Below are 24556 nucleotides of genomic sequence, written 5' to 3'. Positions count from 1 at the left end.
GAGGGGTTTAGTACATGTTACGGGGGTTTGTTTGCATTATTTCCAATTTGCTCAATGAACTTGTTTTTTTATTTTTGTTCTATTTTTTGTTCGAGTCAGGCGCGCTCAGATTTTCATACCTATCAGATTCCAGGGCTATTGTGTAGATCGGCATGTGACCGTGGGTGTCTGTGTTCCATTATGAATCGATTTAAACAAGTGAGTACCCTAAAACAATACCAAAGCAATGCTTTCACATGCATCTGCAAGACACGTGGGCACACAGAAGCTTTTTTAAACGAGCTTTGCGCAAGCGATTAGAAAGCACCGGACTGCGAACATCCCATACCGTCCGCACGGATCCGCACCGGTTGTGGATGCGGCAAAGCATAACTAACTTCCCTGGGGACTATGAGGTTCACTTTCCCTTTGCTTACCAAGAAGCTGTCCATCCGAGAATGTTGTTCCATAGCCATGGCAACCATGTTGTATCGTTGCGCAGCGAGTGCTCAAACAACACAGCTAACAACGACGAGTTTGCGATAGCTTCGCCTAAACGAAAAGAAGCGCAATAACGTTTATCGATGCTGCGCGATCAAGCACGACACAAAGTTTGTTTCCTGCTGACAACTCTTTTAACTTGCTTCTACCAGAAGCCTGGGATTGTTTGATTAGTACTTTGTTTCCATTCCTGCTCAAAGATCTTGCTGGAGTGGTCGTTTTTTGCGAGTTTTTTTTTGTCTTTTCTATTTGTTCATTCACTCATTTCTGCACGTTTAAGTTTGCTGGTCTGCGCTTCTGGTGTACGGTGATGTATCCTCGACTCGTCTATAGATATATCAGTCTATTTTCAATATTAAAGTTATAATATCAATGCATTTGACGTGTATAGAAAGGGGTTTGTTCATTCTGTTTACTTCTCTAGTTGCTTCTTCTCGGTTTCCATACACTTTACTTCTGTTTCTCAACGCCATATAAATAGGTTCAAGAACCGAGAGAAAACATGAATGGTAATCAAAGTTTTACTTTAAGTGGATTAAACTTTTGTATCTTTAAACCTTCTCTTGCTATTTAATTGGTTCGAATTTTTTGTCCACCCTTCCCGAAAATATTCTTGTTTTTTTTTCATTTATTAACTTGCTGGTTTAATTTAATCTGTCCTAATTTAAAATATACTCCAACATACACACACTCCACAAGCACGGGAGAGAACGAAGAGAGGGAAGATTTAAGGTATGTAATGTGTACGCCCGCTCTCCCGAAAAAACATTTAACATTTTTGTACATACGGAAGAGTTGGTTGGAAAGAGAGCAAAATGGTATCCATGGCGATTTTGTTATGTTCACAACTAGTAATCTGGAAAGCAGTTTAAGTGAGGCTAATTGTAATGAGGCTCACCGAGAAGCGTACTGCTAGAGTGTAAGATGCTGTAATCAATTCCGAACAATTCTGAAAAACATTTTGTGTTAGCTCTACTGGTCAATCAATTAGTTTATCCGGCGCTACAACCGCTTTGCGGTCTTGGCCTGCAATCAATAAGTAGGAATAAAATCGAACGTAAACGACTAATCTTCACTCCATATGTACCCGGTCTAACACAGTTCTAACATTTTTTGAACTCAAAGCGTTGTAGTTTTTGGCTGGGACTCTTATTCGCAATGAACCATACAACAATATGATAAATTATTATGACATTCATCAGAAAAGGCAGCTACTAATACCTTGCAAATAATGACACATGGTACTTTGCTAAATTAGATGAAATTATAAAATATTTAGTTCAACATCCATTGACATTGTATCATAATTATCACAATCATATTTTTTGTAAAGAAACTCCAATTTGTACATGAATTAATTCTTTCTTCAAAGCTTCTGCTATCTCAAGCATGTCTATTTTGACATCTTTTTGTATCAATTTGTGGATTTTTATCTCTATCGTATCGAAGTTCTTTAAATGCTTACAGTAACGAACCAAAATTAAATAATTTTTACAAAACTTCACAATGTGTATGTATGTAAAAAATACAAATCCCAATTAAACTTGTTTAGTTTAAATTCGTCTCTTTGATATTGACTTAATTACAATAAAACATACTCGTCCGACAGTTAATTTATTAGAGTATTTATCGAAAATTGTTAGAACTGCGTTAGTCTGATGACGTATTGAGAGAGATGTGATATACATAAGTTATTACGTTGAAAATATGATCGAAGAAGAATGCACGTCACGCCTCATTTTCAACAAAAGAATTAATTGATGGAATGTAAAATAAAAACCCAACTATCATGTATAATCAATATTTGTTGCGATGAGAAAATTCACAATGAATGAAATATTAAGCTGATTGATTCACTATCATATGCAACACATTTCGGAAAGCTATAACCATATAGCAATAAATGTATAAGAAAGGAAAGAACTCTTGCCGATTGTCCTCTAGAAATCGGTTGCTGTCGATTGCGTATGCGAATTATGCAAACACAATTCATTATTCAAGTTTAACATAAAAAAAGTAAGCTTAAAATTAATAAATCAATTTCATTTTCTCATTTCAAAATTACATCTTAAAATGTTGACTTTATCGATTTGAATATTTCAACTCTTTGTTAAACTGGAGCAAGCAAACACTTTTGCAAGACAAGACTTTTATACTTTTTACGATCCGGAACGTCCTCCAGTGATAAGGACTAATTCTGAAAATGCAATAATAATTAGTCTAATGACTATGCGTATGCTACAAAACAAAGAATTTAGAATTTTATTTGTTCGTCAAAGTTCTCTGATTCAACTGATTAAACGGCAGCCAAGAGACATTCTCTTTCGATCACAATTGAAACGTAATACCTTACAGTACAAATCAAATAGTACTGTAGTCAAATCGTTCATAGGATGAATTAAACATAAAAAAACATCGAATATAAAATACGAAAAACCTGCATCTTTCACCAACAGGGCACTAAAACACGACAGCTTGGATACACGAATCGCTTGGATGGCATTTGCCGCACATGGGAAAGTTAAGAGCTAGAGTACAATGCATTTTTGTTTGTCTACATCCTTTATCATCATCATCATCATCATCACATTCCACGTCAACAGAACAGTTCGCCTTACACGCTACACGCTACTTGTATAAAGTAATGGTTTTGTATTTTAGAATTATTTCTTAATCAATTCATCCACCTCACTGTATCGTCACGTTCCCTTTCCGCCCCATTACTCGAACAGTGCTCGAGCCGGAGTCCAGCCGAAACAGTTCCGTAGACTCCTCCCGACCGCCTGTCCGATGTTATAGCTCGTCTTTCTTCAGTTTTCTCCCAGAACCAAACAAATCCTGATCCTGAGAATCCTTATCAGTTTATATGTTATGCCTAAGGCTGAGCACGAATAATCCCGTTGATGTTTATTACTTGTCTTAACATTAATACAACATTTAAGTCAACATGAACGTGCTAATTTTACTGAGTTTCTGCTTTCTGCTTTCGGTTTATATCTGCCGCGTGTCGGTTTCGGCTCACCGTACCGGTGTGCAATAGCGACGTATCATTCGTATATAGGTTGCACACCCAACATAGTTTCTGATTTTTTGATTCAGCTGCAATTTGCTGCTACTGCTGCTGCTGCTGCTACTGACTGGGTTGTTTACCTTATGCGTTTTTTTGTTGTCTACGTAAAAATACTATTGAAAACTTGGAATCAAATTGCTTTGCTTTTAAGTAGTTTTGTCTTACTATAGATTTAGCTGAAATCGTATGCAAATCGAAATACGGTTGTTTACAAAAATGGTTTGAAACTGGTTTGAATAGATGAATTTAAAAAACATTACCGCACAACTCGCGCGCGCGTCTGACTGGTCAAAGGCTACTGGCAATAACTGTTGCAACATTAGTAAGGGCATTTATCGTAATAGTGTTCTGTAATCTGTGTGCGTGTCTTGTGTGTCTTATTGGGGCGTTTTGGGATATAGGTTGGTATTACAAACTATGGCTTGCCCATAATATAGCGACTCGCCGAAACTAGCGCATTTTGCTGCTATGCTCGTGTTGAAGGTAGTCATAAGAATGATGCGCCAATGGTGCTGTCGCACACCGAAGCACACGTTTGCTGAGGCCGTATTCCTTTGCTCGCAGGGAACTGCTGTGATTAGGTGTAAAATGTGATGTCGATTTAAACTTAACTACCGCTAGTGTAAATTAGCAATAAATGTCACATAATAATAGCAAATTGGATAATTTTCCGATCATTTGTACCCTAACAAAAGTGAGAAAATATAAGGTTAACGATGCGTTTTGGTGTTGCTGATTATTGGTTACTGAATGAAAACTAGTACTGTCGCAAGCGCGCATAATGAGGACCGTGTACCGTCTGTCTGTATCTTATTATTGCTTTGCGGTAATAGCTCACAACAGATTAGAATGCAAGGAAAAGATCACACAATTTCAACCGATTTGCGGGGTGACACGTGCACCGATACAGCCAACGTCACGATGAACGTTTTGATTTAGTTACAGCTTCGTTTACTTGATCCGTTTTGGTTCGCCGACTACGTCCCCAAGCGCGCGTTCCAGCATGTTCTCAGCGGCTCGGGGAAGTTTTCCATTCGGCAGGCGAGGGCAGATAAAGTTCCGTGACCATCATGTAGTGCTCACGTTTGCCACCATTTGCGCCACGCTCGGTTCGTCTAGGTTTCGGTTGCTTGTTCGGGGGTTTCTTGTTTGTTTACTTGTTTTACTTATCCGTCAAAAAATTTCCATAAAATGGGCTGCTATATAACATTTGCCTACAATCACCTTGCCTAAAGTGCATCCACTATTTCAACAATTCCGTAGAGCTGCACGGTCCGTCAAAACATCCGCCCGTACTATCGCTCACCGATCGTTGGCTAAGGTTGGGCGAGAACTGCAATTAAAGGAAAGGATAGAAAGCGTACAGAACTGTTATCTTCGCCCTGGCAGATCGTGCCAGAATGTCACCGACCTCCTGCGTCTCGTCCACCGACGGTAGTATGTCGTCGACCGAGTTCGGAGTCATCGGGCTGGGGGTCGTCAGTATCGGTTTGTTCATAGGGCACGATATCACATCACCGATGATGATGTTGGGTTTGATCTTCTGTAACTGCTGCTGCTCCTGGAGCCGTGCCAGGTGCCGCTTCATCTCCTGCCGCAACTCCTTCTGCTGAATCTCCTGCTCAAACCGACGCATGCTGTAGCTCCGCACGGACGAACTGGTGCTATGCACGGAAGCTAGACTGGGTCTTCGGGAACCTGATGGTTTGATAGCAGCCCAGGCAACATGTAAAAAGACACACAAAGAGATGAAGAAAGCGAGAGAGAGAGAGAGAGAGAGAGAGAGAGAGAGAGAGAGAAAAGAGGAAAACATATTTTCACCATTACTGAATTGTCCCTTGACTGAACCTTGCTGATGTCTAGTGTTAGATTTCTTCTGGGATTGCGAATGAACCAATGGCGTGTGCATTACGCGTTACAATTGGCTTGAGCATGTGAGCAACCATTGAAAGTGACAAATAGATGTAGAACACAGTGGTAATAGTAGTAGTAGTAGTAGTAGAAAGTACGATATACGATTTGCACTTGTGAAATGCTGACAAGCTGGCAGTGCTACACAAAACAATGCATGGTACCATATACGAACAGTAGTGGTAAAGTATGTGCAACATAAATTATAGTACAACAGGGCAGCGTAGGAGGGTGCTTGCCAGAACCAAAAAAAAAACTAGTCCCAGACAATGGTTAAATGTTGTAGCGGGCAAGACAGGGTAAAAACAAGATGTATAAACATACTCAATTGAATTGAACCAGTAACACATTTGTTGTAGCGATGGAATCCATTCATTTTGGGACCAGCAATGATGCCCGCCACTATCATTAGAACCAATGCCTTAGCATCGCCTTGCACAGGTGACTCTTTTCACGGCTAAATGTAGCTGTTACATGTTTATTGCATATGTTTTATTCAAACAATAATATAAATGAAAAATGCAATGAAAAAACTTTGAGTAACATGTATACTGATATAAATCAAGGCAAAAGTAAAAAAAAAAATATAGAATATACAAAACAATGCAATAACCATTGTGTGAGATGATTAGTTTCGTTAGTTAATCAAGCACAATTGAGTAGCAGCACAGTTAGCTTCAAAACATTGCATGGAAAAAAAACTTGAATAATTTGAGCTGTATTGTAGTTGTTAGAAAGTAGTTTATCATTAATAGAATTATTCAAGATAGGAAAAATTTCAATTTATTTTATATATTGACGTATGCATTCACACACTTTTAGAGGATTTTTTTATAAAAGACTTGTGTTTGTTTAGATTATGATGTGCTATGCAAAATTAACATAACATAAACAAATATATGTGTTGTAAGTGTGTTTTATGTCGTGTCGATAAGCGGTAAAGGCAGTAAAATGGAAGTAAAGATTAATATCATTCATTTGACACAATCAGCGCACGAAGCATGAGGAGATGTGCTGTGAGATGCTTCAAAGATAGCGCAGAAAAGGTTCAAAATACGAGCGATAAAGGGTAACTGTATGACAAACACAAACAATATAAGAAAAGAAGCAAAAGAAGAAAAAAACACAAATAAGAACAAGATTGAGAATAGGAGAAAGTGAAAAGCATAACAGTTATGAAACAGATTATCGAAACGTACAAAATAAAGCCATTTGAAGAAAACCGAAAACTATGACAACAGCTTGTAGATGTCAGTTTCATTACCAGATTCGTGTGTACTTTGTGTGTGTTATTACGTAAATCATTTGCGCCATATTGCTTATATGCATGAAACACTTCTGAAATTAGTTCGTCATTGAGGGTAGTAAAAGAAAAACATAAACTTACGCTTCCTTTTCGAAACGGAACCAAATAGATAAAAAGACGGTTAATGATCAAACACTAAGTCACAAACACACAGCTACGAGCACACCCAAAACACACCAAACAGCTATGCACACGTAACGTGAGGACACACGTACACTATTGTTTACAAATGAGTGTTGTCTTTGTCGTGTCTTTCTACCCTAGAAATGGCAACATAGAAATGTATGAAGGACGACCGAATTGTTTTTTTGTTTTGTTTTGTTTTTTTTTTTTGCAACATGAACAACAACAATGACAACAGCAACAACAACACTAAAAACAACAAATGAGAACAACACTAACGACAACACACAAAAACTCTACAGGAATGGAATCCCGTGGCAGGAGGCAAACGCAAAGCTCAGCCAACCCAGAACGAAACATCCTTGACAATTGTTGCGGTTTGCATGTTTTGTGCCGTCGGCAGCGCGTGCCGTCATTCCATGCCGTGTTCCGGCTTTCCCTCCTAACCCAACACCTGCAACAGTGTGTTGGGCGGGCACGCAATTGCACTACTTTTCTAATCGGTCACAAAAACAAACGGCACGACTGGCTGGTTATTTGGCAGGTGTGAGTAGAATTTGAACGTACTTTTGCGTGGCATGTTCTCGTGCCTAACGAAGTTGTTGCGAAAGTGTGACGCTTGCTGTGTACATTAACAGGATTGATCGATAGGATGGGATTTGTCGTTTTGTTCGGGATTGTACACTATACATTTCACAACGTAATCTGTTGCACTTGTGTGCATGTTTGGTTCAACAGTTTACCACTATGTAGAGTACAATGTACTTACATGTATGTGCAAAATGCTATGTATTTTATTGCAATGAACTTTGGAATTTGTCCATTGGATTGAAATTGAAACTGAAATATTGTGCACAATGTGCAGCCTCTTGCATAAGCAAGATAATCATTTTTGCTTAAACTATTGCTCAATATCAATTGACATTTGATACAAAAAAAGAAAAAAATTACATAAAATTATCCTAAACTAACTTTAAGTTAAAAAAGGCGCCTTTAAGTAGACTTTTTAATATTTCAAAATATGTCATGGTGGGTAGATAAATTAAATTTCTTGCATATTACAGGGTTTGCCACGATTTATTTGTATCGTCCCATTGAACATCAATACCTTCATCTTCTTCTTCTTTGGCTCAACAACCGTTGTCGGTCAAGGCCTGCCTGTAACCACTAGTGGGGCTTTGGCTTTCAGTGACTAATTGATTTCCCCCCATAGCAAGATAATCAATCCTACGTATGGCGGCACGGTCTATTTGGGGATCGAACCCATTACGGGCATGTTGTTAAGTCGTACGAGTTGACGACTGTACTACGAGACCGGCCCATACCCGACCGGAACATCAATACCATTGAATCAAAAAATTCTGAGAAACGGACAAAAGAACACCCACACAATATATGGGAAACAACTAAACATTTTCGGACCACAACAAAACAACCTTAGGAAACCCTGTAATAACTTACAAACAAGCCTGCAATTGATTTCATTTCTGGCCATATTTTAGGAAGAAATTAGGGATATGAATGAAGTAACAATATAATTATTCAAAGGCCAATAAATCAAAGGTATACGAAATATTTAATATACCTCAGAAAGAGTCCTCAATAATGACGGACTCGATTGAAATTGTTAGAAAATATTTTCTAAAAAATCCTCAATATGTACTCAGTTGTTTCATTTATTTTTTATACCAATGAGTCTCTTTCAAACTCTGTAGTCAGCTCTTCGGACCATATACGTAGTACAGATCATTAGTGCAAACTTAACCATAATTTTCAATAGATCCAATATCCGGTTACGGAATAAAATCAAGCCAAAAGCCTATAAAAAGATAAACATCACCGACGTAGGTCGTTAAGTTAACCAAGAGATAGCGACTCCTCATCTGCCATCGTTATTTTCTTCTCTAGATCCAGCCAAGAAGACAGACACTCCAAAGACAATTAAAAAGCAATAAAATGCTTTCCTCTGCACCGGAAAGCGTTACTTCCAATGGGTAGATAAACAGAGACACAATCACTGGTCAGCTATGGAGCAAGCACAACGTAAAGCCGGCCATTATGGCACCATTCGTACAAAGCCAAACGGCAATGTCTGTGTGGTGTACATCAGCAGCCGGATGGTTACAAATTACTGTTCCATTGAGTTACGATTATTCACAATCAGCTCCTACAAACCTGGTCCCAGCCGCACCTAATCAATGGACCGGATTACAATCACAGCTACACATGCCCCACACACTCCCCTTAAAAGCCACAGAACAGTAGAGGAATTATGGTTCGGGAAATGGTCGGAAAGGAGTGAGCTAGTAAACAGTCAGTGAGGGGAAGTCTGTGACACGACACACGGAGGTACAAACTAAAGAAAGGGAACGCCAACGTAACGCAACATCTAAAACACACCGATACATGTACACTAGCGCAGGGTTCCCGTCCGCCCGTTTTTGTGGAAAAGTTGGTGAGCGAACGGTGGATAGGACCGCGTGGAATTTGGTACGGGATAGGGACCGTAGAAGAGCAGAGGGACATGGGAAACTTCCGGGCTACGAGTTCCGGTTATCATTCAACAGTCATTTGGAGATGGCTGGTTTTGGAGCGGAGGGAGTTGTAGACAGATATAGATAGATAGATAGTAGGTGTGAGAGAGAGACAGAAAGAGAGATAGCCTGGATGGAGTGAATGTGTTTTACCGCAACGTTAGCCACCTCGCTCGCCGGTGTCGGCAACGCGCCCAGCTCGATGCTGTCGTGCAGATCGTAACTGTAGCAGTGATTGACAAACGGGTCGGCCGTGCCGTGTCCGTCCTCGCCGTCGAAGCTCGAGTCGTCGTTCGTGGAGGTACCGTAATGGTATGGTCCGTGGTACTGACCATTGCTGCCGCCGGCACTGCTGCTGCCGGCCGCGTTCCCGGTGCCGGGTCCGTTGTCCCTGCCGACATTCACGTTGGTGTGGTTGCTGCCGATCAGCGCGGTGGCTTTGCAAAACTTGGAAAACAACTTATTGTGCGTTCTGAGCGACGGTATGTCCAGGTAGAGCAGCTGCTTCTGGTGCTCCAGCTGGCGCTCGAGATATTTGGTCATATTGTCGTCGCTCAGATAGCTGCTGGGGTGCTGGGAATCGGTACTAGTGGATTTACTATTTCTAATTGCAGATATGTGACATGATACAAGCAATATGGCGGCAGAACGGGCCGCACCTGTACGGGAGGTCGACACCAGGACCCCTTTGGAGCCGTGCAGCGGCGCACTGGACGATCGCCGATTGCCATAGGAACCGATGGAACCGCTCGAGCGCTGACTGGAACGAGATGACGGTCTTGCCGACTGTATTGTCAATGGTATCCCTGTTGGTTTGCCGCACGGATGAGCGCACGAACGGTGACCGACGTTTGCGCGTCGTCGCGCACGTTTCGAAACAGGTTCGCACCATCCATCGGATCGGCACCAAGCGTGTGTGTTCATTTGCCATCGTGATGTGTAAAGTGTGTAATTAGAGCGTAAAACATGGTCAGCATGAAATAGAGAGAAAGAGCAATAAATAGAAAGAGAGATAGATAGCCAGATCGATACACAAAACAGAACGGAAATTAATGCATAAAATTATCAATCATCACACGTCAACCATTACGCAGAACAGAAGAATGAATAGTGGTTTAATAGTTGTTATTGCAGTGTAATGCATGTTTGATATGTATGTACGATGTGTCGCACCAGTGTAAAGCCTATGCATTATTAAACCCAGTTGAAGGATGGCCTAGCTTAACTCTATCGTGCGATATTATATGCCATCGTTGTATTGTTATTATGAGCATCCCGTGACCATGATATTCGTTTGCAATTCAACTAATATTAGAGGAAAAAGCGACAGGAAAATGCCTAATGCTTCATCATGCAGCTCAACTATTCCTATCGAGTTTTAATGTTTATATTTTTTCACATTCTTCGTGACCATTTTGAAAATCGCCTAGGAGGAGAAAGTTGACCCCGGGTTTGGTTCGTGCCCAATGTTGGAATGTCATACGGTCACAAACGGGCAACGGTAAATAGGACAACACAAAAAATGGGCTTAGAATACAACTGCTAAAAAGCAACTACCGGTCCGCGGACCAGAACTGCAAACTGTAGCAGTACCTCCGGAAATGGAACCGAAAAACGCGCCACCAGCGCTACCGTGGCCCGTCCAAGGTCTTGGCGAATTGGCAAGACAAGCCGAAAGCCGAAAGAAAGAATGTCAACGGAAGAAATAGAAACCGTTCCGAATCAGGGGAGAAGGTTTAAAAGCTAGAGGAACGGAACGGTCTGACACGGAAGAAATGATAAAAATAGCCAAAACCGGGACAACAAGAGACAGAAAGGAAGTGAGAGAGAGAGAGAGAGAGAGAGAGAGAGAGTGAGGGAAAGAGGGAGAACGACAATCTAGATCTGCAGCGACGGCCTGAGCTGACCCGGGGGTATACCGTACCTGTATCACTGGAAAAGAGTATGGGCGGTGCGAGGTTCGCATCGCCGAAATGCCTAGGTCGAGGATATTTTGTTTTGCTAAATAAATGCAGCACCATGCAAATGAGCCCCGCCAGCACGGCAATGCCGCTCGTGACACCGAACAGCGTCGGAAGATCCGCAGTTATGGTGGCCATGTCTGTGAAGTAGATTAAAATGTTAAACGATTGATGCGGATGCCGGAACCGCAACGCTTGTGCTGCTAGCTGCGCGAAATGCCGCGTGTCACTGTGGACCTGTCTATGTGAGTGGTACCCCCTTCTTGCACATGTGTAACAGCTATTAAGCCCTGTGGATTATGGTCATTTTACTATATTTTCGACGAAGTTTTTATTGCTCTTTTTTTCGTTCATTTCTACTAACCAGAAAGCTTGCTCCCTTTTGAGAATGGGCCCACTGCCAACAACGGTCTGTGCAATTGGAAACTGAAAAAACACACACGCTTTTCCGGCTAGCGTACGTAAATCGTACTATCATCACAGGCAGCACCATTTGCTGCAACAGCGAATCCTTTTTTTTTAAAGCATAAATCAAACATCACCTATCAAACGGAAACTTCATACGGTGAACAGGATGGATAAAGGTGGAATGAAATGCAAATATCTTTTTTCAATTTCATTTTTACTCAAGCATGTAATGGAATGATTGGACATCACATGTTCTAATATATTGTGTTGAATTCGAAACGGTTGTTTTATTATGCTAAATCATTTAAGATGCAATTTTGGACGCTTATCTAATGGTCTACTTGCTCTATGCCATTCCACCTGGCATTTCCATAAGAATAAGGCAGGCAAGTAAAAAAAGTAACATTTTAGTCAAACACAAGAAAATAAACCGTATATATCTACTTTTGCTTGTTCCAAACATTTTTCTGGAAGAGCCATTTTATTAAAGAATTAAGTAGATCGATCAATAAAAATCCTCGCACTTACGCGAAGAATTAGATTATTTGAATATTAGAAAACTTCGTGACTTGGTGCAATTTTAATAAATCCTGACAAAATAGATCATTTCTTGTACATGCAAATGTATTTCAAAAATGTCTTATTACAGGGTTTTCTAAGTCAGTTTCGAATGTAAACATTGTTATTCATCGCATCCAAGATGTTTTTCAACAGCTGTCAAATGGTTTATTTGTTTCATAATGAAATTTCAGCTTCAACACATGATTTTCAACACATAACAAAGAACTGTCAAACTCAATCCAGCTTGAGACGTGTTGAATATCATGCTGTAGAAATTAAAAATTATTATGATGGAAATGAAATGTCATATCGATGTGGAATAACATTTTGCATGCGGTGAATAACAATTTTTAAATTTGAAACTGACTTGAAAATCCCTGAAAGTCATGTTGAAAATCATGCTGAAGAAATTAAATATTATTTTGAAGGAAATGAAATATCAGATTAATGTGGATTAACAACTTGCACGCGGTGCATAACAATGTTTACATTTGAAAGTGACTTGGAAAACCCAGTATGTGTCAAACTCAACCCAGCTTGAGACGTGTTGAAAATCATGCTTAAGAAATTAAAAATTATGATGATGGAAATGAAATATCAGATTAAGGTGGATTAACGTTTTGCACACTACGAATAACAACAGTTACATTCGAAACTGACTTGGAAAACCCTGTATTTACACCATCTACATCCAAATATTGGCATAAAAGTTATTTAAAACATTACATTCCATCGCCGAAAGTATTTGATGATATTCCATTAAACATTCTGATCGTTTACTGTTATTACCAAACCTTTACAAAGTCAACAATAAAAAGACTAACCAAAATGCCTTTCATAAGGACTTTTTGTAACAAGGTCCAGTTCATATGAAATCGATACTTATATATTATGGCTTTCTTGCAAATGAAAACTTAAGGTCACAAACTGTTTCTACTGTGTTCACATTATTCTTCCAGAGTTCGGTATGTTTTCCTAGTTGAAATCGGACAAAATGTAAGCTATGGTGAATACTTTGAGCAAATGAGACAAATTTTAGTTCTTTTCAACAAACAATTTCTTTTTGGAGACCTATTTCAAGCCTATCGCACGTTTTGAGATAATCCTATAGCTGCAATTACTTTCTACGGCCTTGCACACATGCAGTCTTTAGCATTGCATGTCAGCCAGGTTATCACGAAACCAGGATTCTCAGCACCATTTGTATGCACTGTTCCATGACACTGTGTGCGGCACAGAAACCACAAGTGACTACTGCGGCATTGCGCTACATTCTTACAGACACTCTAATCATCGTTGCCGCACTTACCTTGTGTGCAGAAGACACGTTTCGTTGGCTTCGAATAGCTAACGGAGTGGAAACCGGGCGCACATTGACAGATGGCATTGTGGACGATCTGCACGCACATCGCGTGCTCGTCATTGTAGATGCAAGTCTGATGGTAGAAGCATTGTTCCCCAAGTTTTTTGGCTGATTCCGATGTGATCCGGGTATGTCAGTGTGAGTGTGTTGCAAAATGGAAGAAACATTACACGAATGATTAAATACTATTTATCTACGAGAAGACATTTCTAGCGATTCGACAACCAATCATGTCAATGCCATTTCAAGCATGTTTTTCTACCTCAAACAATGCGGACCTTTTTATAGGAGCAGTTCCAGTTTCTGTTTGGTTTCCAATCCGACTCACTTACCCACATATTGCCCACACATTCCGCAAACGCTCAAATCAAGCGAAACATGATACGTCCGAAACGGCACCAACGTACATTGACGCGAAGACAATTCGAAGCAATGTTTGCCGACTTAAAACGAGGTCGAAACGTTCTAAACGTGCGAGTGCTCTTTTCCACGGGGATAATTTGAGAATTTCGCTGGCCTTGGGCCAAAACCCCCCAGCATTGGCTACCGCTTATAAAACGTTCATTTTCGTCTGCGGTCGACCCACCACGTCGCAGTGGTCAAGCCGGCACGGTCAGAGCTGGAGCAGAGGCGGAAGAGCGGAAGCAAAAAGGGGTCACAAAAGGTGAAAAGAAAATAAATGAAACAGGAAGACGGAAACATTGGCGTTTCCGGTGGGGGGGATTTGACGTCGATACCCGTGCCCGTGGTCTCAGCTGCACGGGGGAAGAGCTAATGGAAATCGGACTGACTTATGCTACCCGTGTGATGCGAGCGATGCTCGGGTGGGAAAACTTACGCTTGGCACATCCTTTCAGTATTCCAATCAGCACGACGTAATCTTTCTCGCAGCTGCAGGTGTTAGTCGTAGGATCACAGTACACGTGATGTAGCTTGGCGTGGCACGTAAACTCGCACGGTGCCCCGACGTACATTCCCTTCGCTGAAATGAAGCCAAACAAGCGGGAAAGAAAAAATCAACAATTAATTGTGAGAGCTCGCTGATTGCGTTGATGTGGATTTGATCGATTGAGCACGATGGTAGTGCGATGTTTAGGTTTGTCGCGTAGTTTTGGATGTATGAACGTAAGCTTTCGTAAGCTTTCGCTGGAAATTCAAACATCGCCCCTTCCGACTTGGGGTCGATAAAGTTGCTTTTGAAGACACTTGCACAACATAATATCATTATGAATTATGCAGTGAAATGATAAAATAGCACACAAAAACAAATTATAAAAAAGTCACGTTGCCTTCCATCAGCCACAATGAGGCATGGCACCACGGGGATGAAAAACACATAAGAAAGTGGCAAAGAGTTACAATGTACGCCATAATTTTGGTTTTTATTATCTTTGCCACGGTGCACGGTTGAAAGCTTCGCTGGAACGTTGGAAATTTGCCAATTTTTGGGCAGCGAAAAAGTGTACGAAGCGTGGCAACAATTTGGGTCAACTGTTACCGAACCACCAGCAGGGTGTCCATATTACCGTCTAATGTTGTCACCTCTAATTCCCCGAGTCGTTACTTTGCTGCCCGGTGCTGGCATGCAAACAAATAAACAAGCGCGGGCGGTACTTAATGTCGCAATTGATTGCTGCTGCTTGCCAAAGGCTTATGAATATGTAATCCTTTACATAAATGGTAGTTCCTTGCGATTCCAAATTTATGGCATCTACATCGACTGTAAATGATAGCACTCTAGTTCAATAACAATAACAATAACAAACACACGTGATCCATGTCCTCGCTCCCTATATTACTATAAAATCCGCGTGACATCCTGTTAAGTTTCACCACTGCAGCTCTTCCCCTCGACGCGTATGAATCGGACGCGTGAGCTTGCCTGCGGACAGCATTAAACATTCAACTAATGTACATCCTGTTTAGCTGACACCGCTGCTTATTTCGCTTAATGAGTGACTAACCACAACAACACCACTGCCTGCCGATGCTGCCGATTACTCGTTTAACACGCAGCAATAAAAGGCAATCATTAAAACGATCAAAACACGATAAGGCATGAAAGCGTTGTACGTCCTGAAGTTTGGTGGCACAGGCCACAAGGAAAGGGCACAACATGACCGAAGGAGAGTGAGAGACAGACAGATACGCGAGAGTGTATAATCGCATCGCGTTCCAATAGCGTGACAACATGAAAAGTTGAATCCTCACGAGAGCTTTTTGCCGCACAGTTGCTATCGCTTCAAAAGCTCTTGTTTGCTCCTTAACTCACTATCACGCTTCGTGTTTTTTGTTCTTTGTTAGTTTTTGTAATCTTGCTGTATGTCAATAAAAGGAGACAGATTTGGCCGATCCAATCGTGAAGTATGCGTTGCTACTTTTAAGCATTTATGATGTTGCATTAAGATAATGAACAGAACGTACATAAACATGAAGATTGAAAATAATGTTAGAAGTTGTATTTTTCCTTCGAAGTTGTGAAAATTAACCGCTAATTGTTTCTAGTTTTAAATGCAGAATAAACTAATAATGTTTCATATCTGTCTTTTCTCGCTTGTTAAACATGTCATATGTTTGTGATTTGATAATATTTCAAGTACGTCTCTTTAGAAAAAAAACGCCTTTTGTGCCAAGACGTTCTCTAATCCGCAGTTATTATATCTAGCATTGCGCATCTATTGGAAACAACGAGTTGAACCTATTCTTAGAAGCAGGAAGTATCAAACCATGAATACGTTATTTCCATGGCTATACGTTACGGTTTCAAGCGAAAGCAAGCGGATGAGGAAAAGCATTAGATTATTTATTCAGTCTTTTTTTTCAGACCAAGGCATCAAAAGTATCCGTGTCTTATTGGATTTGTCACAAACGCAATTTGACTCAACAGTACCGAGAAAGTACTGACACTAGGGTCTAGAATATGGCTCGATAGAATTCCCTTTGTGGCAAAAGCTGCAAACTTTTAGAAAATAGGACCATATTTCTATACTTTTCTGCATTGAATAATGAATTATTAGTTTCGCGGAATTACAAAAGAAATACAAAGAATTTTTATGACACTTTTGTACACAATCATAGTGATAGTTGTATATATCTTCCTAGACAGAGTTCAACTAAAGAATTAATGCTTCTTTATTTCGATGTAAATAAATGATAAATTTAATGCACATCTCTACATTAGAAAAATATAATTAAAAACTTAGATGTAACTCAAAACAATATGGACTTTATGAGCTTATCTTTGCAAAGCTTTTTCGTAATACATGTAGTAATAGTTATTAGAAGTTGTAGCATATTAAGAAACACCTAAACTATGGCTTGTAATTTATTTATTTTTTTAAACAGGCGTCATTCATCAAATACGTAACACTGAATGGGGGGGGGGTGTAGTCAAACGTTAAGATTTGTTACATGGTGCAGAGGGGGAACTACACTTTTCACTGTCGTGTGGAAATGGCACTAGATTCATCTATAAAGCTGCAAACAGGTGTAATACCAATCCAATTATTTTCAAACCCAATTCGTTAAAAAAAAGCTGGAGATGAAGTTAATTCAGTTAGCCCTTTTTCTTCACAGTTGTTCATTGGTCGTAATTCAACGGAATATGCATCGAAAAAACAGCCGAATCTTCTGCAAACAGTACCAATTCTATTCCTAATACATAGTAATAAGACATGCGTAACATATTAAGCATATAACATTTTATGTGAAATTGAATATTCAATTTGATGATGATACAATATCAAAAAGCCAAAGAAACTTTTCTGCAAAGATGGACAAATTTATGGAGATGGCCAGAAAGATGGCGGGATATATAACGCTTCTGATGATGGTGTCTTGCATCAAATCGTAAACGGCGCTGAGGATCCGATGGGGGATGGGGTTGAAAATTTGCAATATTTGCGTTACGTAATTGATGGATGACACCTTTTAAACATTTGCTTGTAAAACGTTCAGTTTTACTTCCTTTAAAATATGTCAATTAAAATCACTAATGTCTTGCCTATTATTTCATTCCAAATCATTTTTTTGCTTGTGCTATAAAATACTATTGAAGCCTATCGAAAATGCATTCCTTTTTATCTCGTGTTTAAATAATTGTTCTACGTGTTTTAACCACTATGAGAAGCTTATGAGCACTTACCCGATTTATTGTTTACTATGTCGTACTCATCAACGTAGTCGTCGAAGTAATCGTCGTCCTCATCGTCGAGTGGTGGTGCAACCATTTCTGGCAGCGGGCGCGTCTTTGCTGCAAGCGAGGTGATCGATTTGGTGCCAGTATGCGTTTCGATCGCGAGCGTCACCGGAAGCATCTTGATAAACACGTACGACAGATAGAGCAGCGCAAAGGACGACTTGCGCAGGATTCGGTTTTTGTACTTATCGCTAATGAGGGTGTAGATGATCTTATGGTACAGGAGGTGTTTCTGCTTTTGATGCTGCTTCACTGTACATCCCCAGACACTGTCGGGGAAGAAACTCACTATCATCTTTGATGAGTTACACCAGGCTGGGCATTGCGTGACGGGAGACTCATTTAACAACGCATGCAATCCTAGACGGTGGCTGATGGTGCGAGGCTCCACCGTAGCAAAGGGAACCGGAACGTTTCACTTCACTGACGGCAGTGTTGGTGATAGTTGTGTTAGGTAGCGCACGCTGTGCAAGCCAGTTCTAGCACTTATTAGCAACTGCATACTTTACATCTTTGTCTAAGTCGATTCTGTTGACAATTTAAATGTGTCGATAAAAAACTATAATTTTCATTGTTTACAATAAATCTTAATCAAAGGATATTAAACGAGGCACAATAACATTAATTCCAGGCTCAATTTATAATTATCCAAAATTGCTACGGCTTTTTCGTTAGGTTACGTTAATGTAAACTGTATTCCTTAAAATAAATATTTGAATGTAAAAATGCCATTGTCTTTCCTCATTGCTTTTGCCCTTTGTAAAGCACTTTCCTATGCAAATGATATAAAACAGCACTGACAGTGAGGCACACTCATCAGTTTATGACCAATCACGCACCTTCACGACCGTGACTGGTCTTGAGATTAAACACTTAATTATAATCCACCTCACGCTGCGTTACGGTCCTGCACGGTCGGCGAGCTCGTGCTACTTCTTCAACCGTCAAGATGCCTTCAACTCGTTGCATGCATATCGCTCATACTCGGACTCTCTTAAACTAAGAAGCTTCCGGCAACTAGTTAGCTGAAGCTTTCGGTTGGAGAAAGGAGCAAAACAAAAAAAAAGCCTATGGTCGTAGGCTAGAGAGATAGGAAAACGAAATGAAGTATTTCCTTCCTAGCCAAACCTCATCTGCCTAACGTAGTTAGTGGCCGGACTCGGTGGCAGCGGAAGAGCCACACGGAACACACGGCACAACAATCGTGCCCCAATAAGCCACCCTAGCCTGACCTACATTGCGCACGTAGCAGCGTATGGTACAGTACTTCCGTCCTGACTTTCTTGCTTCTTTTCCCTCGTTCTTCTTCCCTTTTTGCCATACCGGGCATTGTCTCGCATCGCAGTGCCTAGGGGCTGAGGGAAGCAACGGACTACGACGGTATCGCTTGGCCACATCATCAACAGGAGGCCCACCAGCATAGCCTGGCGGGAGTTGAACAGGCTTGAACGGGCGTAAAATTGCCGTCGTTTTTGGGACAGCCTAGATTTGTGAGGCGGATAGACTCGCAGCAACAAGATCTTCGCTGGAAGTGCTCCAACAAAACTTTGGCGTAGTTCGAGCCCGTAGCCCCTCGTCAACCAGTGCTAATCCAGTGCAGGTAACGAACCGCAAGCTATACTTAGCGCCTTAACACTGACACCCAACAGTATACTACCTACGGAAGGGAAAGTGTACCTTGTTGGGTAAAGTTGAATCGAACTCCCGAAATAAAATTGCTCCAACAACTGGACATTTGCTTACGTCAACTCCGGTTTTCGATCGGTGTGCTATTTTCATCGCTGTTATATGTTTACCCGGACTGGAGCGTTCCGCTTATCAAAGTTGGTCGATTTAGATAGGCCCATCGTGTTGCTGTATCATGAAGCCGGTATGTTATTTTCCAGAATGTTATTCTATCAGCCGTATGAGCAGGCGACAGGACCGACAGGACTCTCACAAGCACAAACACTCACTCTTTCACTCCCTCTCTCCTTCTTTCTCTCTCACTCTCTCTCTCTCTCCCTATTTATTTTCCTTTTTGTCTCTCCGTAACTAGTCCTCGGAACACTTGACTGGTTCGCACTGCACATGCCCAAACAGATGCTCAGAGTTGCATACTGGCTCTCGCATGCTAGGAGCTTCGGCAGGAGTACGTGGACGGGACGGGAATGAATGATGCGAAATCGGTGGGGAGGAGCGCGCTTGGCAGCAGCCAGCCAGGCGAAACGGGTACGCACAATGCCCTCCAAAAAAACGGGATTTTTGTCTGTTTTTTCGGCATATTCAGTGACTTCAAATGTGAGCTACAGTTTAAAAACGATATTAGACCGTCGATCCGTCATCGTGGCTGCAACAGTCCGGCTTATCAGGTTACATAATGCAATGCATTAACATTGTGCTGTAGTGTACTTGCGTATTCACTCCAAATCAATAGGAAAGAAAATTCCTAGACTGTTTCAATAAAGCTCTCTGCGACATCAAAGCAAGCGAATCTCCGTAAACGATTTATTAATCCGATTACAGAAAGAGATTCGCACGTCTATCGGCTTTTTGGGGAATGATCTGCTGTAGAAAAGATTATTATTGTACCTATCTTTATTTTACGATAGTCTCCGATAATCCAGAAAGGATCTTCCTACAGATGTGGGTCGAAAAACACATAAAAAGATACTTTCTATATCATTGAAATGCATGCAGGTTCATCGTCACTCGAGTTATTCACTCAACAGGAAAAAATGAAATACAAAATTGTTACACCTTTACCAAAGGATTTCCCCACTACTGCCGCTTTTCGTTATCTTTGGCAAAGGTGTAATCGATTTTACGAGCACCATCTTCAGCCGAACTGTCGAACTGTCTTATCTACCACAAAATGTCCATTTACACACACACATAGACACTAACACACGCACTTAGAATGCTGCCAGCACCTACACAACAATATCTTCTGCGTTTTCTGCGATCACGGCACAATCTAAATCCATGCATCGCCGCTTGGATACATTACATAAATCGATCATCACTTTCGGTGGTGCTTTACCGAACGAACTAAATTTTCACGCATATAGGCACTAGCGGATCGCAATAAGACCACTCGCGAGAATTTCACTATCGCTTCTCACCAGACGGTTCTGATAGACAGCTCCAGCCCCAAAATGCTTTCTAGCCGTACCGATGGCGCCATTGCTATCGTCTCGTTTGCGCTGGCATTTTCTCGGCCCCTCGGGATCCCTTCCTTTCGTCCTGGAGAAACTGACTAGAGGGCACCCTATCGGTACACGGTGGATGCGTAAATATGCACGCGTGTATGTGTGACCGTGTGTGTATGAGTGTTTGAACTTTAGCATAAGTGTGAAGCGGACTTTATTCTTGATTTTAACACTCTTATTTCCTGCCCGCACACTTCACACCAATCATTCAGGTCCATTCCGAAAATCAAAAATGTCACACAAATCACTGGCCCGGGGCTTCGTTTGCAGAGCGTTTTGTTGCTTCACTTCCTGATTATGGGACAACAACGCGGGGAAGGAAGAGAGGAAGCGAAGGAAGCAGGAAAGCAAATGAATGTGAACTTTTACTTTCAATCCTTGCGCCCGAAATTGATTTTTTGACTTTTACACAAACGATGCTTGCTGCACGGTGTGTGCGTGTATGAAGAACAATTGGAGGAAAAGAAGGTTGTGTGTGACTGCTCAGGCAGCAGTGAAGTATAATTGGTGCCCTTTTCCTCCAGTGTTTGAGTGGCAGGAAGAAAAAAAAAATGTGTGTATGCGAGTGTGCCCCAGCGTCAACTGGTTGTGTGTGCTGCTTGGAAAGTAGTACAACGTGAACTGATTCGGTGGAACGGGCTTTTTCGATTCGGTTCCAAGTTTTCCCTCACCAGTACCCGATGTTGGTGTGGTTGAGTTCGCTCGCCGAAAAAGCAGAGGCTCTCGTACTCTCTCAGCTTTCCAACTGCTCATGCTTTTCTCACCACTCACCACGAGCAATCTCACCAGGGACAGGGAACTTGAACGAGGAAGGTGAATGCTATGTTTATTATCAGGAAAATGACATGTGTTTTGGTTTGTTTGCAAACTGTCACACAAGGCGAAAGGTAAACAAAATGTAACTTGGGCGAACAGATTGGGCCTGCGAGCAGGTGCGTCCTCGCAACGGACCGAACGGAAGAATGAAACAATGGCAACAGAAGCGTGTATCAAGGGTACTTCCCAGCATCGTCACGATTTAGCATCCGGCGACTGGAGTGAAGTGGCCGAGGACCACTAGCATTGCCTGCGGGCCGAAGTGTAGCCGAATGTGCGAGATGGAGATAACGTTACACTTGACTGAAACTTTGCCGAGAAGAAGAGCATAATAACAATAAATTAGCAGGCTGGTCCACGAGGCGCCGCATATCGGTTTCATGTAAATAACGCTAACGTCAGATGTAATAGGATAGCGAAAAGTCGGCCACAAGAGAATTCTAGCACGCTGCAAACACGACATATACAGTGAAGCAGGAGGCAGGGTGCCGCACAATGTGTATGCAAAAAACAATTTCTTTCTTTGCTTTCTAAATGTTGACATACACAATATGGAGAATGAGTTGAAAGACACAATCGAACGACTTGTTTACTTATTGCTGTTGAGATTTTTCTGCCGTTAGTTACACCCAAACGTCTGCTTTTATTTGCAGTCATAAAACAGACAAATTTATTACACAAGAAGATTGATTGATTTTCTGGTCAAACAATTAATTGAATTTTTCTTACATTATGTGCTTTGAGTACACGCACAATGCCGTTCGAGTGATTTTAAAATTTATAGGCGCAGCTATTGTCTGCCTGATCTAATTTTCAAACAATGACATGTTGATAAATTATTCTCAAAACTATACACTGAAAACAGTTCAAATTTTGCGAACAACCATGCAATGCCGGAATGTACTAACAATAATACAGGAATGTACTAATAGCAGGAATGTATTCAGATGTAAAAAGTTTGTTTGGCACAATGGAGCTTTACGTGTAATACTTAACTCGAAGCTTCCTCGAATCGGAGCTTTTTCTAAAAAGCCTAGAGCATGAAAAGCTTGATACACTAGTGTTTCGTAACAATTATGAAAACAAACTTTACGCCATTTTAAAAAAGACCATATTAATTGCAATAAGTATAAAAATCATGTTGTTGACAAAAATTTAAAGCTTTTTTTATATAAAAAATAATGTAATACCTAGTGGAACAATACAACAAAACGAACATTACAAATATTAATAAATTGTGAATGACAATCAAATTGAATAATGAAAGTCATACTTTGAAACGACGAAAACCACGTGATGTATGTATAACTGTGCTAAGGTGTAGAATAAGGAGTGGTTATCAATTATAGCACAATTTAAACGCGTTTTAATTGCTCAAAAACTGTTTAGTTCTCTTGGTTTTGTTGTTTTTAGAAGGATGTCGAATAAGAGTAACAGTAAAATTAGTAAAAGTTCTTCTAAAAAATTCCAAGCAGATTTTGGTTAGTGATGAAACTTGTTTGACACCTGAATTTAACAACACTGAGTACACTAGCAGTATCTTGTCATTTGAGTTATTGTATGCTGTCTAGAGTTTAATGAACGGGTAACTAATTAGCTGCGTTACATTGCTGAAATACACTGGTGCATTAGTTCTAGACATAGTTTAGCTTCAATAATAACCTCATTTTCAGGTAAAAGGTTAAAGTGCTAAGATGAAAACCTTGTCACAGAACGCACCGGAACTGATCTTTGTTTTTGTATAGGCACTCATTCGCCATGAACTCACTCCGCCTTCGGTGAATTGAAGCAGCGGTATGCCACAGCAAGTACGCCTGATAGTGAGCACCACTCGTACTTCTCGTGCTCGAAAACACAGCATTTTAATTAAGGTTTAAATAAAATATGAGATAATTATGGTGGCAGAAGGTTTGTTTGCATTGCCTAGAATGTGTGTTAATATCACTGTTGGCTATTGGTGTGTGGGCCCGCTGCTTGCAGTATATGTGTGGGCCGGAACGCCAAAAAAGAAACCGACAGAAAAGTACTGATAGACGGCGTTCAATGAGTCAGTTTGCACGCTTGGTACGCCTAAGTAGCTGTTGGGAGTTTTTTTTATCGCTTCCTACACCACACTGAGCCTCATGAAAAGAAACAAGGTAATAAGGACATTGCCGGTAAACAGTTCAGGTGCGCAAGAAAACGACCTTTCACCCGGCATCAACAGTAATTTGTGCACAATCCACTAGGCTTGGAGGGTTCTGGATAGGCAACTGAACTATCTCTGGTCCTTGGATAACCCCCAACATTCAGCATCTTGCTCCCATCGGCCTGCGGACGAATAGCTCGTGATCCTGATCCTCTACGTACTGCGTGTGCACTGTCGACAGTTTACTGTGCTTATGTTTCGTTACGCTTGGAGGAATCTTTCCCGTCCTATCTACATACATTGTGGCGTTTATCATATGTATCCGATTTCCTGTGGCTATTTTTCTTCCCCCTTCTTCTGTTTGTCGGCTTCACACTCTCGTTCTGTATCTCTATCTTCTCGTTTCTTCTTAGATACGTAGGCACCTTTCATATACCCTTACCGCCGACCGTATAAATGAAACCCTCACCAGGTAAAAAGTACACCAATGGTTCCGGATATCTGCT

General features: G+C 40.9%; 1 protein-coding gene across 4 annotated transcripts; it reads right to left on the bottom strand.

The window, feature by feature from the left end:
* Nucleotides 1–110: 110 nt before the first annotated feature.
* LOC120953151 (uncharacterized) lies at nucleotides 111–21787 on the bottom strand. 4 transcript variants are annotated; one of them, XM_040372872.2, is made up of 8 exons: nucleotides 21476–21748; nucleotides 17862–18443; nucleotides 14556–14699; nucleotides 13664–13825; nucleotides 11349–11525; nucleotides 10084–10230; nucleotides 4962–5248; nucleotides 111–4883 (listed from the first exon to the last, which is right to left on the bottom strand). In XM_040372872.2, the coding sequence occupies exons 2-8, from the start codon at nucleotides 18208–18210 to the stop codon at nucleotides 4794–4796; spliced, it is 1356 nt and encodes a 451-aa protein (XP_040228806.1). In that variant the 5' UTR covers nucleotides 18211–18443; nucleotides 21476–21748; the 3' UTR covers nucleotides 111–4793. The 4 variants fall into 4 exon arrangements, with proteins under 4 accessions (XP_040228806.1, XP_040228807.1, XP_040228803.1 ...); XM_040372873.2 differs by lacking the exon at nucleotides 10084–10230; XM_040372869.2 differs by lacking the exon at nucleotides 111–4883 and having other exon boundaries at nucleotides 5108–5248; nucleotides 9578–10230; nucleotides 21476–21787.
* Between the last annotated feature and the right edge of the window lie 2769 nt (nucleotides 21788–24556).

The sequence above is a fragment of the Anopheles coluzzii genome, chromosome 2, assembly GCF_943734685.1.
Source record: "Anopheles coluzzii chromosome 2, AcolN3, whole genome shotgun sequence".
In the NCBI taxonomy this organism is placed as follows: Eukaryota; Metazoa; Arthropoda; class Insecta; order Diptera; family Culicidae; genus Anopheles; species Anopheles coluzzii.
This window is presented reverse-complemented; position numbering and strand designations above follow the sequence as displayed.